At 39.6% G+C, this 16,885-nt stretch overlaps 1 protein-coding gene across 4 annotated transcripts in view; it reads left to right on the plus strand.

Moving 5' to 3' along the window:
- Positions 1 to 16,647, plus strand: part of LOC121538483 (synaptotagmin-2) — a 119,244-nt gene extending 102,597 nt beyond the window's left edge. For 3 of the 4 annotated variants that reach the window (XM_041846534.2, XM_041846533.2, XM_041846535.2), the window contains 7 exons: positions 1,037 to 1,197; positions 4,951 to 5,088; positions 5,784 to 5,951; positions 8,357 to 8,524; positions 9,476 to 9,593; positions 10,246 to 10,379; positions 10,761 to 16,647. In XM_041846534.2, the coding sequence (XP_041702468.1) occupies positions 1,037 to 1,197; positions 4,951 to 5,088; positions 5,784 to 5,951; positions 8,357 to 8,524; positions 9,476 to 9,593; positions 10,246 to 10,379; positions 10,761 to 10,976 (1,103 nt within the window). In that variant the 3' untranslated portion in view covers positions 10,977 to 16,647. The remainder of the gene's footprint in view (positions 1 to 1,036; positions 1,198 to 4,950; positions 5,089 to 5,783; positions 5,952 to 8,356; positions 8,525 to 9,475; positions 9,594 to 10,245; positions 10,380 to 10,760) is intronic. The other variant, XM_041846536.2, reaches the window with a different exon arrangement.
- The last annotated feature ends 238 nt before the right edge of the window (positions 16,648 to 16,885 follow it).

A 16,885-nucleotide genomic window follows, 5' to 3' on the forward strand; every position in this document is an offset into this window, starting at 1 on the left:
AATATAAACGCAACATGTAAAGTGTTGGGCCCATGTTTCATGAGCTAAAATAAAATAACCGAGACATTTTACATAAGCACAAAAAGCTTATTTCTCTCAAATTTTATGCACACATTTGTTTACATCCCTGTTAGTGAGCATTTCTCCTTTGCCAAGATAATCCATCCACCTGACAGGTGTGGTATATAAACAAGCTGATTAAACAGCATGATCATTGCACAGGTGCACCTTGTGCTGGGAACAATAAAAGGCCACTCTAAAATGTGCAGTTTTAACACACAACACAATGCCAAAGCGTGCAATTGGCATGCTGACTGCGGGAATGTCCACCAGAGCTGTGCCAGAGAATGTAATGTTAATTTCTCTACCATAAGCCGCCTCCAATGTTGTTTTAGAGAATTTGGCAGTAAATCCAAATAGCCTCACAACCGCAGACCACCTGTATGGCGTCGTGGGGGTGAGCGGTTCGGGATGCTCTGGATCCACGTGTACGACAGCATGTTCCAGTTCCCGCCAATATCCAAAAACGTCGCACAGCCATTGAAGAGGAGTGGGACAACATTCCACAGTCCACAATCGACAGGCTGATCAACTCTATGCGAAGGAGATCTGTCGCGGTGCACGAGGCAAATGGTGGTCAAACCAGATACTGACTGGTTTTCTGATCCATGCCCCTACCTTTTTTTTAAAGGTATCTGTAACCAACAGATGTATATCTGTATTCCCAGTCATGTGAAATCCATAGATTAGACCACAATTAATTCATTTCAACTGACTGTTTCCTTATTTGAACTGTAACTCAGTAAAATCTTTGAAATTGTTGCATGTTGGGTTTATATTTTTGTTCAGTATAGATCTGTTCTACCCCTGAAGGCATTGACGTCCACTTTATGCCCTTATTATGTATCGATCAGGAGGTATCGTTGCTAATAGCATTCTCTAATATGCACCAAATCTAATTATTAACAAACAAAAAAATTGTTATCCTGCGGTGTATTTGTTTGTGTGCGTTTGTGTATGTGTCTGTGTATCTTAGTGCCATCATGGGCCATCATCGCCATTGCAGTGGTAGCCGCTACCCTGATTCTCACTTGCTGCTTCTGCATCGTTAAGAAGTGCTGTTGCAAGAAGAAGAAGAACAAGAAGGGCAAGAAAGGGAAGGGTGAAATGGGCATGGCGAACATGAAAGGAGGAGAGGTATGTTCAACCCGGGGGGAGGGGGGGATAATTGTATAGTTATAAATCAGAATAAATACGTTGTGAACAAACACCCAACTTAAAGCTGTTCTTTATGTAGAATATTTTCCAATAGCAGCATAGAGGACCTATTGTCCTCTAATTGACAACCACATCACCCAGTGGATGGCATGGTGAAAATAGAGCCATTTCTAGCCATTTAGAATTCATAACATTTCACATATTTAGTAAGTCATTTAGCCCATCATTGAACTGTCAAAATCTCTAGAAAAGAACCCCCCTTCCTTCTTCATTTCTTGTTGTTATATATTGTATTTGTCAGAGATGTTAGTGGTGTTTTCTGTTGTGCTTTGGGACCTGGGTGAGAAATGACACAGCTGAGCTCTTTTACATGGGCGAATTATACTACTGTTGATGGAATATATAATTCTTACCAATTAGCACAGAATTGCCACGCCAAAATTCAAATTGTAAACAGCCCGTAGTGGCATTGTGGGGCTAAATGTTCTACTCTAGTACACAATCGATCATTTTATAAATTACATTTTGGGTCAATTGAACATTCTTCAACAACAACAGTAATATCCAAAAACTGATGGAGTTCATTAAAACACAAGGCCCCTAGCTTAGAGCTATTTTCAGTGGGGTTCCAGCACTGTGTCATTTTTCCTGTCCTATAGTGTAGTTGTTGACTTTGCCTCTGCTCTAATTTCCCTCTCTGGTGTCTGCTGTGAGTTCAATCTCTTCCTTTCTCCCTGCTCTCCTCCTTCCTGCTTTGTGTCTTATGTGTGCTTCGTGTATCTTGACTCTGGTGGACTTCTCTGCCTACGGTAGGTCTGACGGCACGAGGCGCCCCTCTCTGGCCGCTCTGTGTAAGCGTAGGGCAGTGGGAGAGGTGGGGGTGGGCTGGGCTTGTGGAAGGGGATTGGCGATTATTACAATGGGTGCTATGGCTTTCTTAGTCTTGCAAGCTTAGGTGCTGCGGGTGCTTGAGGGTGTAGCTATGGGAGCGATTAAGCTGCTTCACTAAGTCCACTGATTTGATATGCTGCCACACCGACTGCCATGATGATGTCTTGAGTATCCATGGAGAGGTTGTAATTTGGGAAAAAGATAAAACAAACAAACTGTAAGACCTCTGAAAGTGGAAATGTTTGAAATGGTTTTGAAATGAACGTGAAACTCATCCTACGGTTGAGCCTCTGAATGATGATGAGTGCACTGAGGCAACCCACTAGAGTTCACTAACATGCATGTGCAAAGGGTGAGGTTGGCTATTGTCAAATAATGGGGGAAACTTTACCTCACTGAGATCTTTGAACATGTTTCCACAATCGTATTACCTAATCAAGCACATTATTGTTCATAGTCTCTTACAGTAACTATAATACTAGTCTTGTCCATGCTCTGCTTTCAGTGTGAAATTCATACGTCATTTCTACGTCCTAAATTCAGTTGTGCAAACATGCTCAGAGATCAAGGTGAGACAAAGTGGTTTGTATCTCTTGACAAAGACCAACACAAGCCCTTTCAGTAGGTACCCACGGGGGGCCAGTATGAAAAATGTATGCACTCACTAATTGTAAGTCGCTCTGGATAAGACCGTCTGCTAAATGACTAAAATGTCAAAAAATTTACCATTGAATGGCCACAACTTGACTTGAGAGTAACTATCCTGGATGACCCATGATGCTGCTGACCAATTAGGTTTTAGTCAACGTTTCCCTTTCTCCCTGGAGCAGTGGTGTTAGTGGTAAAGAATGGTGGGTCAGAAAGTTTGCCTACTGGTAATAATGTGAGCCACATTTGAATTATCTTTAGACAGCATGATTCAAATTGAAACCCCGGTACTTCAATTGGCTGCCTACAGTTTGATTTCATAATTCCTTGCAGAATGTGAGCTCACAAATGAAAAGTTATCATAGTTATGACAATTGGGACATACCTTCGGACATGCCTTTCTGTAATATTTGAATCCCATTGCATGTATGGAATGATTTAGACTGGAGCTCTCCATTATAGCATGACTTCTCATTGATGTGCAATTTTCACGTACACTAAGAAAAAAGGGTTCCAAAAGGGTTATTTGGCTGTCCCCATAGGAGAACCCTTTTTGGTTCCAGGTAGAACCCTTTTTGATTCCAGGTAGAACCTTCTGTTGAAAGGGTTCTACATAGAACCCAAAAGGGTTCTTCAAAGGGTCCTCCTATGGGGACAGCCGAAGAACCCTTTAAGGTTCTGGATAGCACTTTTTTTCTAAGAGTGTACACAGAGTTTTTCAGGATTGCAAAGCATGCAATCTTGACTACCAAAATGATTACTGACATTGATACATTACTTTAATGCACATCAGGAGTCATTATTGAGACTGAAAACAACTGAGTCGTTTCATTTACATTATATAAAGACTACTGTATTCACCTGCATTGCTTGGCCTGGCATGCTCAAATGCAAAGCATTTACCACAACTAATGTACAGAATGCCACTATAAGGAGAAGGTGAGTGTTTGTGTGTGTGTGTGTGTGTGTGTGAGTGTGTGTATGTGTGTGTTTGCACGTGCGTTTGAGGAGTGGGTGAGTTTTTATGCAAGCCTGCATGCGAGAGAGTGAGTGTGTGTGGGTGTGCATGTGTGCTTACGTGTACTTGTTGTTGGTTAAATGTTTGCTCAGTTGATGTGAGGTATATACAGTATGTAAGGCTGTGTATGCAAGGGTGAATATAGTATGTAGATTAAAGTGTGTCTGTGTGAATGTGATAGTAATTGGGTGGGTGGGTGTTTGTGTATGTGAATGGGTGTCTTGGTTTTAGAATACAACATAGAATGAGCCACAGACTGCCCCGGTTCCTCTTCCAGGGTAAGCTCTGCGGTGAATAGCATGGCACTACTAATTGACATTATTGAGTAATGTATGTGTCGTGGACAATATTTAAAAAATGCATTAGAAGGTAGGCAACAAAATCCCTTAAAAGGGTCAGTAATTCTACCATGACGTCATGGTTAGCTATTTGGCAATTTATATTATCATATGAACTAACACTGGGATTTGTAAATGTTCCATATAACTAGAGATACTGTACAATACATCTGTAACAAACAATGTGTATCAGCAGGAGTTATTAGCTCATATCTGCTGTAGATTAGTGTTGATTTTTCAGTAATTAAAGTAATTACGATGATTATGTCAGTGGAGGTGTAATCTTAGACAGTAATAGTGCAAACAGATTTTTGGGAGGTTGGAGTGCAGTTAGGGTTATTATTTCTTATTAGAGGGCAACAAGGAGAAAACAGAATACAATTATTGTATTGTTTCTGTAGACTTTGACACAAACCTTTATCAATATCAAAGTGCCAGGATTTGCAGCAGGAACAAAAACATTTGTCCTGCCTGGGGCTACCCCTGTAGCAAACCTCGACTACATATTGACTGTTTTATTGTCCTTTTTTTCCTTTTTACATTCAGTATATCTATCTCTTTCTCTCTTCTGTAAACAATGAATTATGAATATAGAGTGCAAAAGCAAAATGGTGTCACTCAAGGAATGGTGAAATCAAGTCATGTTGCAACCAAGGTCATCGATGAAAAGATGAGATGTGCACTAGTAACATCTGGGTAAACAAGCGGGGGGTAAGTGGCAGGTAGATGGCTGCTGTAACTAACCAGACTGCTGAGAAGAACCTATAGGTGTTTTTGACACTCTCTGTTCAAATGTCTGACACCCACCCTGCCCCCTCCTCCCCCTTGTCATTCTAGAAACAGGACGATGATGATTATGATGAAGATGATGCTGAGACTGGCATGACTGGAGATGAGAAAGAGGAAGAGGTGAAGGAGAAAGAAAAGCTTGGGAAGCTTCAGTACTCCATAGATTACGACTTCCAGGACAACAAGGTTGGTGTTTTGACTCAAGCAGATGGCTTTCTGACGACCCAGGAGCTTAATAAATAGACTATTTTACTGTGTTGGAAAAAAGACTAAAAAAGCTAACTGCCTAAGCCTCTAGTCCAAGGTAGTTTTCCACATGACTGCTTTAAAAAGCAATGGACTTTTGCCATTTGCTGAGAGTTTTTTATCCTTCAAAAATGCAGCTTTGAGTTGGGCCAAAAGCCAAGGACAGCTGTAAATGTGAATTTTCTGACACTAAAGGATTGATTCAACCCATCATTCTATGGTTATGCTTTCAAGATCAAAACAGTCAAACTTTTACAAAGATTCCATTCCTTCTCCATGTTACATATGCAGCATATGAATGGATTTCCTTGACCTGTTACGCAACATTTTCTCCATCATCATACTCTTCTGTGGAGAATCTCTTTGTTCACTGATACCTTGAGGAGCAAAGGCAGACAGACAGACCTCACCACACCAAAGCATCTTTATCATGTTCATCGTAATGTGTTATACAAGCATAAAGTAAAGGCTTTCTTTGATCTGTTCAAAGAAACATCTGTTCAGAGAACTGTGGGTTGAACTGTGGGTTGTCTCTGTGGAACTGTGAGAGGACACTGTCTGGGTACATTGAGGCTGATTGATCATGTATAGAGCAAATTGACAGACCCTTTTTACCCTTGACCTCTGACCCCTAGCTCACAGTGGGCCTCCTCCAAGCAGCTGATCTCCTCTCCATGGACAGTGGAGGCACCTCTGACCCCTATGTCAAGGTCTACGTCCTCCCAGACAAGAAGAAGCATTTTACCACCAAGGTGCACAAGAAGACGCTGAACCCTACCTTCAATGAGACCTTTGTCTTCAAGGTAGGCTACTGTACTTTGATTTCTCTCTCTCTCTCTCTCTCTCTCTCTCTCTCTCTCTCTCTCTCTCTCTCTCTCTCTCTCTCTCTCACTCTCTCTCTTCTCTCTCTCTCTCTCTCTCTCTCTCTCTCTCTCTCTCTCTCTCTCTCTCTTCTATAACGTATATCAGAATTATAAAGATACATCTAATAGACCTAAGCTATGATGGATGGCCAGACCATAACTCCTGCCAGACAGCCATTTACCCAAAGCCTGATGCATCAGCTATTCTCTCTCTCTCATCTGATACATCTGCTGGGCTGGTATTTCAGATAACACCTCATAATGGAGATTCCCCAGTCCACTGCAGACTCCCTGCATCTGATACCAACTAGCTTCCACCATTGAATCTCCTCTGCCGATTATGGAGTCAGAGCCTAGACTTGCATTTGTAGATGCTCAGATGCTGGACATGTACTGTATATCATAAATCCATATCATATAAAGCTATCTTATGAATTCCATTTATCTGGTCATATCTGAAGTTCAAAGAAATGATCCGATATTGCATTTCAAAGAATGAATTACAAACTATTCTTCAGATATTGTGTAACTACTGTCTAATGTATACGGTGTATTTTAGACTCTAATTCCAGCAAGCATAAATAGCCTCAAGCTTCCCATTTTCAGAATCTAATTAAAGCTATAGTCTGTTCCCATGTGCTTTAATTTATGTTATTTTTATTGTGTGTCTGAGTGTTTGTGTGTGTCTCTGTGTGTGTGTGTGTGTGTGTGTGTGTGTGTGTGTGTGTGTGTGTGTGTGTGTATCTGTGTGTGTGTGCATCTGTGTGCATTAGAAAGAGAGCAGTAGTATAGACTAGTCTAGCTGGAGAATGCGATTGGAAATCAGAGCTTGGCCGGTGATGAAGCATAGCCTTAGAAACCCCAGAGCTGACCTGAGCAGAGCAGAGCAGAGGAGGGGATAGTTAAAGGAGAACGCCACCTCTCTCCCTCCTGTCTGAGTGCTGACACAGCTCTCTATGAGAAAGGGATCAAACCTGCTATACCTTCCAAAGGATAGGACAGGACTGTACTGTTCAGTTCTGCTGAATGAGCAGCACACCATGCAGGCTGGCTCTGGCCCTCTGTTCCTCTTCTCCCACTAATCATCCCCACGCGCCCATCACTTCTCTGGGGACACAGAGAGAGAGAGAGCATCTGCTCCCACTGCAGGGAAATACAGCCCAGACCCATTATAGAGATGACCAAAGAGGTCTAAGATACTCTGCCCTCATTTAATGGCTATTCATATTCAGGTTTCTGTATACAACTCCAAATTGTGAGATTCTTTGGATGCTACATACAGCTATTTGTGCATGTCTGGCTCTGATCATTCAAGGTCAATGTATGTATATCAGGTCAAAATAATGCTATGGTTGTTCCACCAATTCGGTGCCTTTTGAGAAGTGTAACTTTGTCAAACAAATGTTTGATTTCACCTAATCTTAACATTTTGTCATAAATAGCACATGGTCAACTTTATAAAAAAAACTGTTTTCCCATCTCAAGAGGTTAAATTAAAAATTTACTATAGCAAGTGCCTATTAAGTGCAAATTAAAGAAACAGGGTTGACCGTAACAGGGTTGACGATTTCATCTTAAATCAGCCATAAATCCCCTTGTAACGAGGGGAATGGAAGCTTGTTGTGTGCAACAGGGAGTGGCAATTGAATGAAAGCTTCATAAACATTTTTGAATTGTTAAAAAATATCTAACCTGTCTATCTATGGGTAACAGGGTTGGCATGTTATGCTCGACCCGCTCAGTTTTCCACCACAAAACCCCAGAAAATGACCAAAAAGAGTAGAACCAGCTTACCTGCTTTTACACTATGATTAGATGTTTAATGTTTCTTTCGAAAACAATATTTAAAAAGGGATAGTTTCACCATATTAAAAATGAGAGTTCAGTTCATGTAACATGGTTGACCTCAAAATGAGGGACAGACTAAATTGATCACTAATCACATTAAATAAATAATAATCTTCAAAAATGACTTTGTCAAAGCAACCAAATAACTAGGGCTTTACAATGATGGTGAAAACTTGGAGAAATGTTGGGGTTAAGTGGGTTAAAATCATCATAGAATCACAGAGGGTGCACGGAGGGACATTGTAAAATGCTGAATTCAGGCTTTTAATAACAGGCTTTTAAAATGCAATATTGGTGCACAATTTCTACTTAAAATATCAAAGGGATGCAAAAGGCACTCTTTTCATGGAAAGACCCTCTGTCTAAAATAGCATTGGCAAACCTGTTAAAAAAAACACTCCCCTCAGCTAAAAATAAAAGGTGTTCTTGCTTCAGAGGGTAACATTTATAAAAGATAGTGATATTAAATGTTGATGTTTTTTAAAAATGTTTTTCAGATTCCATTCCAAGAGATGGGTGGCAAGACTTTGGTCATGCAGGTCTTTGACTTTGACCGCTTCTCTAAGCATGACGTCATCGGAGAGGTAAAACTACCCTTGCACAAACTGGACCTGGCCCAGCCACTGGAGGAGTGGAGGGACCTGGACAGTGCAGAGAAAGAAGAGGTAAATTGGGAGGACCATCTCCCCACTTTTATTCAGTCCTTTGAAATATCATGTTGTACAGTTCAGAACGATGTTCATCCTCGTAGTGTGAATGGTTCCCTATATTTAGGTGTTGTTTAGTGTGAATGGTTTCCTATATTTAGGTGTTGCTTAGTGTGAATGGTCCCCTATATTTAGGTGTTGCTTAGTGTGAATGGTTCCCTATATTTAGGTATTGCTTAGTGTGAATAGTTCCCTATATTTAGGTGTTGCGTAGTGTGAATGGTTCCCTATATTTAGGTGTTGCGTAGTGTGAATGGTTCCCTATATTTAGGTGTTGCTTAGTGTGAATGGTTCCCTATATTTCGGTGTTTGCTTAGTATGAATGGTTCCCTATATTTTCTGTGTTGCTTAGTGTGAATGGTTCCCTATATTTAGGTGTTGCATAGTGTGAATGGTTCCCTATATTTAGGTGTTGCTTAGTGTGAGTGGTTCCCTATATTTAGGTGTTGCTTAGTGTGAATGGTTTCCTATATTTAGGTGTTGCTTAGTGTGAATGGTTCCCTATATTTAGGTGTTGCTTAGTGTGAGTGGTTCCCTATATTTAGGTGTTGCTTAGTGTGAATGGTTTCCTATATTTAGGTGTTGCTTAGTGTGAATGGTTCCCTATATTTAGGTGTTGCTTAGTGTGAATGGTTCCCTATATTTAGGTGTTGCTTAGTGTGAGTGGTTCCCTATATTTAGGTATTGCTTAGTGTGAATGGTTTCCTATATTTAGGTGTTGCTTAGTGTGAATGGTTCCCTATATTTAGATTTTTCCTATGGACAAGGGCATGCACACAATGAGGATGAACATTGAGGATGAATATCATTAGATTGAACATTATTACATTGAACATTATTACATTGCACATTATTAGATTGAACACGTTTTGTTCTCCTTTTTACCCCCTTCTCCCATCCCACACGCAGCAAGAGAAGCTCGGAGATATCTGCATCTCTCTCCGCTACGTGCCCACTGCTGGGAAACTCACCATCTGCATCCTGGAGGCCAAGAACCTCAAGAAGATGGACGTGGGAGGACTCTCAGGTAAAATATGGAAACATAATGATCACTGTGAACAAAACAATGGAAACAGATGCACAGTGGAGTTTAAGCCGCCCATACAGTATCTCCCATATCCTGGTTCAATGTGCTCCCCTTGGTCAAGGTCAACGAGACAGTACAGGACAAGGAGGCAATACCTCTATTCACACAGTACACCCAAATCTATGTTCCCATCAGAGTGTTTCTTTGTGCATTATTCTGTGGTAAAGGTTAGGCTATACATGAAATAGGATCCAGTAAAACCTTGTGAATCGACCGTGTGATTTTGATCTGTATGGTGAGCTGCTGTAGGCTACATTGCAAGCAGCCAATCTCCAGGGCCATTCAGTTTGCCCTCACGTGCTGACGCTGATGTACCCATGACCCTCCACTCCCTTCAGCTAAACTGCACTGCACCCATCTGCTGGCAGTTTACTGCATTACAACCACTGCTGGGTTCCTTTTGTTACTGGAGCCCTGATGGTAATGAAGTATTGTGTTTTAATGATTGAACTCTGCTGAAACAATGTGACAGGGACAATAAGATACATCTATTAAACTACAAAAATACATGTTTGTTAATAATCCCAATAGCGAATCTGCGACCAGGCTTGTTTTAATACATGGCTGTGTATATCACTCCCTCTGTGTGCAGATCCCTATGTGAAGATCAACTTGATGCAGAACGGCAAGCGTCTGAAGAAGAAGAAGACCACGGTGAAGAAGAACACTCTGAATCCATACTACAACGAGTCCTTCAGCTTTGAGATCCCTATTGAGCAGATGCAGGTAGTGTACAGCTGGGAACAAAGCACTCAAAGACAGACAGACAGACAGACAGACAGACAGACAGACACACACACACACACACACACACACACACACACACACACACACACACACACACACACACACACACACACACACACACACACACACACACACATTCCTGACCACAGCACAGCTGTGCTAAAACCAGAATTAATCATGCCCCCTTGTGTATCATTGAATTTGATTACAGTAATGCAAGAGTGTACAGCTGGGTGGGAACAAAGTGCCCAAAGGCATACATACTGTACACCATGGAATTAGAATTCAATGATGCAATTATATTCTGTAAGATCATTCTAAACGTCAATAATATAACACTTTATTTTTCTCATTCCCTAGAAAATCCAAGCTGTGGTCACAGTGCTGGATTATGACAAGATCGGTAAAAACGACGCCATCGGGAAGATCTGGGTGGGCAGCAAGGCGACGGGCACCCAGCTGAAGCACTGGTCCGACATGCTGGCCAACCCTCGCCGCCCCATCGCCCAGTGGCATCCACTGCAGCCCGAGGAGGAGATCGATGCTTCGCTGGCAGCCCTGAACGCCAAGAAGTAAACCTCCTCTACCCACAAACACCCACACCCAAACCTACCCATCATTCTCACCCCTGGTCCTACACATCTCCCAATACTACATTTCAAACTAACACACCAACCAATTCTACACCCTTCACCGCAAAAGATACCTACCTATATCCCAATTGACATGATCAACAAATAATAGAAAATAAAAGCTGTGCCATTCCACAAGGAGACAGTCACAAGATCACTCAATTGATTTTCATATTGGGGTTGCAGTTAGTTACATTGTATCATGAGGATAGGAGCCTAGAGTGTGAAAACAGGGGTCCAATGTGATGGAGGATTAGGGAAGTAAAACCACACATTCACTCATTTTGTACCTTTTCACCCCCTCCCCTTAGAGACAACGTTTGCTTCAATACTGCTTGATAATTAAAATGCTTTATACTGCCATGTAATAGAGGAAAAACACAAGCAAGTTAATTCCTTGGGTGTATTGTTGCACCATGCTCCACACCTGCCAGTTACTTACTTACTACTTACTTACTACATACTACATACAATTCCATTAGTTTGAAGTACATTCCTAGAGTTGGGTAAAGAGTAGAGATACACAGTATCCAGTTAACCCACACTGTTAACACACTGCCTTTTTGATTATTAGCTCATCTGCTCACCCATATTCTCAGGTACACTGAGAGAAAACTGAAACTTCATGCCTTTCTTTCGAAACGGGTTGTTATTAAAAATGCTCCGCAACATGATCAGAGAATAATGTTTTGATGATTTGAAAATCTCAGTCTGGTGCTGGATTGGTTTATTTTTCCATAATCTAAGACTAGTCTAAATTTATCACTGAAATGGCAACAGGAGATAGTCTCTCTAGAGTGTCTCTCAATAACACAGTTTGTGGCTGTCAGTCAACAGAGTTGAGATGTGAAATATGTTTAGGATAAAGGGACTATGAGCCACTGTAAGTGTCTACCATGGCCCTACGCTGGCAAAGCATGCAAGAGAGAGAATATCTGTGTGGAAACTCCAAGGACTGAATGGGACCCTGGTTGACACAATGTTGTTTGTCAGGTGTCCATTCTACTGCCTGCAATCTACCACCTTCCCCTCCAATGCCTCTACTATTTATGATCTATCTCCCTGTTCAGTGCTACTGCCATTAGTCATGGACTCAAAACAAGGATTTCACTTGTTCAAAGGAATCCCTGTATCCGTCTTACAGTCATAAAGGAGACAAGCCTTCCAAGTAATAAAATAAGCAATTCTCAACTACCAGGGACGCCTTCCAATTAGCTGTGTTGTTTTTTACTCACCCTTTTTTTTTCAACCTCAAACACTTTTATTCCTCAAGCACTTTAAATCCAAATGTTCTGTTCTAATTCTACTCTCCGAAAACCAGAGCTTTAACAATTTATTTTATGATGAATAATTCCTGGTAAAAAAGCAAGAGAGTGAATTTGTGAGTGAATCATTATTTTTGTAGGTTTGTTTGATCATTTCTCACCTTGTTTTTCTTGTGAATGCACTTTGATTGTTCTGAGATAATTGTTCTTAAGTTCGATTGAAAGGATAAGATCTGGAAGTAGGTTCCCGTTATGTGTACGTATACACAGATTACCAAACTGCTGAATCTAATTGCACTATACTGGATATCACTATGTTTCGTGGTTATAGATTGTTATTTGATCTATGGAGTTTTTGTGATGAGATGTCGTGAGTTTGAGTCAGGTCTCGTATTCAAAAGTCTTCTGATTGGGAATAAGACACATTTCAATTAAATGATGCTCTTCAGATCCTTCGCTGAATAAGGGATTTTCACATTTTGACTTTCTCTTGAGATACATTTGAGTATAAAACTAATCATATGACTGAATTAAATGTACAATTTAAACATTTAAAAGCCGTAGCAAAATACCATTAGACATTCGAGCCACACTAGTAATTTGATGGGACATGAACTGTCTCTGTGCACCATCTTGTTCCAAACGACAAAATAGTCCAAAGCAAAGCAATGTCTTTCAATGACGGCGAAAAGTACTTGATTGTGTTTAATAACAAGCAGTTTGATGTTTAAACAGTTTGACAACTTTTATACGTTTGGGAATTACAGTAGTAAATGTTGGTTAATGTATTGCTTTTCTCTATTGGACAACTATATCTTTATTTATATGTCCATTAGGGGTCAGATTAGTTATGTTTTATATTTCATTTGATTTAGATTATTCTATATGTTCAAAAAGCAACACTAAAGAAAATACAAAATGCAAGCAATCAAACAACCATCGGTGTGTAGTTTTGCCTATATACATAGTTCATCCATGTTGATACTGCATGTTTCTACAAAATACTGTACAAAAGAGCATGTTTTAGAGATAAAGCAAAAATATATTGTGTACGTATGTGGGTGTCATTTGTCATTTTAATACTCTAACACAATGCAGGAAAAAATATACACTGTATATTTTCTAAATGAAACAAATGTGTATTTATTTTCCATGAATGGGTTATTGGAGAAAATGTCATAATATATTAGAATAATACGATTCTGTCCACGCCTAAACTTTTAGGCAAATTTGTCGTCAAGTACTGTGTGTGAGTTCACGTAGGATGAAAATGTAGCCGCATGCTTGCTATCTAACTCCTTGTGATTTATTTGGATTAATTATAATTTATTTCAAATGTATTTATTTCAAATGTATTTATTTATTTATTCATACAATGTTTTCTTTTGGGATTATTTAAGTCTATGTTTGTCTTCTTGCCAAATATCAGACATTGTAGGGGGGCTCCAAGTTCAAGGAATACAACTATTCCAAAGTGGAACTCTCCAATGATCAGTGCCAATGCTGAAACGTTTACACCATTTGGTTAAAAAGACAAGAAAAAATATCATCCTGATTTTTAGACGAACATGTATTACAAGCATACTACTTAGGATGCTAAAGAGCCTCCCCATAACTGAATCCACACACCTCCAAACTGGACAAAAAGCTTGGAGTCCCCTACTGTACATTCAACTTTTTGGGGGGAGTTTTACTTTGCGTTGGTTTAACGACCTGACACCCTTTGCAATTATGTACATTTTACAGTGTTTATTATACAAATATATGTGTATGTGTAAACAGATAGTTGAATTAGATAAAAACTAAAGCCATAATACTCAAGCACTAACTCTTTAGAGCTCTGCTGTATAACTAGTTATTGATTTGTAAAAAAACAACAACAAAAAAACGTCTTAATCTTTCTAGGTCAGTGTTTCTCATCTATGTTCTGTTCAGAACTCTGTACTCATCTAGATTCTAGAAGGCAAAATACTGAGCACTGAGAGCAGTTGTGAGTTTAGTAGAGTGGATGTGATTTTGTTTTCTACTTTGAAGATGTTGAAGCTGTCTTTATTTTATAAATGTAGTAGCTGATATATTCCAGTGATGTAATTTGTATATGCCTTGTTTTGATAGTATGAATCATGGATCTTCTTATCTCACAAGATGTTATTGAAAATACTAAAAGAAGGCATGCAGAACATTTACATTATTGAAATGTGAGTGTCAGGCTGGCCTGTTGGTGATCCTTGGGCTGAGTGCAATTTATTTAGGACCCTAACTGCGATGTGTGGATCCCTCTATTTTCATCCACAGTGGCTTTACAGACATTACATAACATCGTGATCAAAGATATGGCAGAAATATATATCTAACTTGTAACAATGCCAAGCCTCAGCATTATTGTTTGATCAACATAGGTTGCGTTCATGGCACACAGTAAAGTTAAGATAAATAATCTACAGCCTAATCTTAGCCACTTTGATGGAAACTAGCTGTTTCAAGTCAACATTTCCTCTAATAGCAACACTATTGAAATAATAATCATAGTGTTGTCTGATGTTTGCAACAATTTTATAACGGGATCATTGATGTTGCTTCTTCACTCAATGTCACAATCAATCCTGTTGAACTGTGACCAAACCAATGCACATGGAACTTTAATCCAGTTGAAGATTTCAGTGTCTTTCCAAAATACTGCCAGTATATCCATCTATATTTACAATTCCATGAAATCATCATCAGTAATCTGTTTGAATCTATTTCAGAGCCAAAATAATTCCACTGATGCGGATGCAGATTAGATGATAAAATAACTGTGATTAAAGGGTCATATGCAGCACATTTTTATTAAAAAAAGTTGATTGTTTCAATGCGTTTTACACTGCCACGGTCATTGCAATCATGACCACCGACTGGACAGTTAGCTGTATGGGGAAAAAGACTGACAACTGTGTATTTATGTATGTTACAGGACAAAAAGCATAGGCCCTTTATAAAGTTAGCGGTTGCAGTGCTAAAACACAGTACTACTGCAACTTACTATACCTTACTATACCTACAGTATACCTATACACTTATATATCTTCATGCCCAGAATACATAAACCATTCTTAAGTGTACATTTAAGTGGTGATGAAAATAATTAACAAACATGTTTTTATTTACAATGTTTAATAGAGTTTAAAATTATTTATATTATAGGATTACCTATTTTTTTGATAGCCTAAATTGATATATCTACTTTATGCACAACTGCTTTAGAAACTAACTGTAGGCTATATCTCAGCGGGGAAGAAACAATGGATTGAGAGCACGATGATTCACACACTACATTCTACAGTTATTTTGTACTACTGGCTGCTTTGTTTCTATCAGGCTTTTAAATTAAGTATTCAAGTACATTATAAAAAGGGTCAATGTGATTTACAAAGGGATACCATCCAAACTAGAGTCCATCGTATCAAATCAAATTTTATTCGTCACATGCTTCGTAAACAAAAGGTGTAGACTAACAGGGACATTTTTACTTACGGGCCCTTCCCAACAGTGCAGAGTGAGAGAAAATAGAGAAATAGTTGAAAAGTCATACAACTTCCATGTAAATAATGTGTTAGGGAGTGTCTCAGTGGGCCTAGGTCACTCACCACCTAACGGTGTGTTCTCCTGTCTCTGTTTGTGTAGCTCACTTTGGGTTTCCTCTTTCTACTGTAATAATCACTATGTTAGTGTTGTGTTTCTATTGTATTATATTTAGAATGCAAAACTGCATTAGGACCAATGGAAGAGACAATTATTGAACTTTTCCACCATGAATTCACTGTTTTTCTGTCTTAGCATTAATGTGCTGTTGTTGTGGAACTGGGCTCGCTGGGGGCTCCTTTGGATCCAGAATGATACTGTCTGATTTTCAGAGGAACGTCGTCCTTCACGTTTACAACATGGATATATATACTGCCAAAAACACGCAGAATAGTACCAACCCTCTCTCTTGAACTCTTCCTTCAATTCTCATTCTCCATACTACAATTGTATTCCTAAACACTCCTTTTTTCTCCTCTCTTTCCCTTCATCCTTGTTTTAAGCCCCAGAGGACCATGGGATTGTGTGTCCTCTGGCTGTGTTTCTACGTGTCTTAGTGTTGTGGTGCGCGTGTTCATGTCAGTACTTGTGCCTACTGTGGATCGCATGTTTTAGCCCTTGACTGGACACAACACGTTGCTCACATACAAACTGCCCACGGGCCGTAAGTGGATGAGCATCGGGGATCCTTGTAAAGTTATCGAGGGAACCAAATAACTCCATACAGATCTATAATAAGTGTTACCAGCTCTGTATGAAACAAATAGGAAATAAAGGCATTTTAATAAGCTTGGACTCATGTGTTGTCTGTGCATCATGGCTCTAGTCTTTATTCTGTAACCTTTCTACAAGGGGATTTTAACTTCAGCATCAGAGTGTTCATTGGTTGGATTAAGAGCTACCAGTTTCTATCGCAAGATGTCTGGAATTGAGCACACAGTACTGAACAATTCCTTTGAGAAGCACTTAATGCCAAGTGATAAAGATTTTGGTAGAGTGAGAACACACATAATGACAGTTATCACAT

This window comes from Coregonus clupeaformis, chromosome 24 (assembly GCF_020615455.1).
Source record: "Coregonus clupeaformis isolate EN_2021a chromosome 24, ASM2061545v1, whole genome shotgun sequence".
Lineage (NCBI taxonomy): Eukaryota > Metazoa > Chordata > Actinopteri > Salmoniformes > Salmonidae > Coregonus > Coregonus clupeaformis.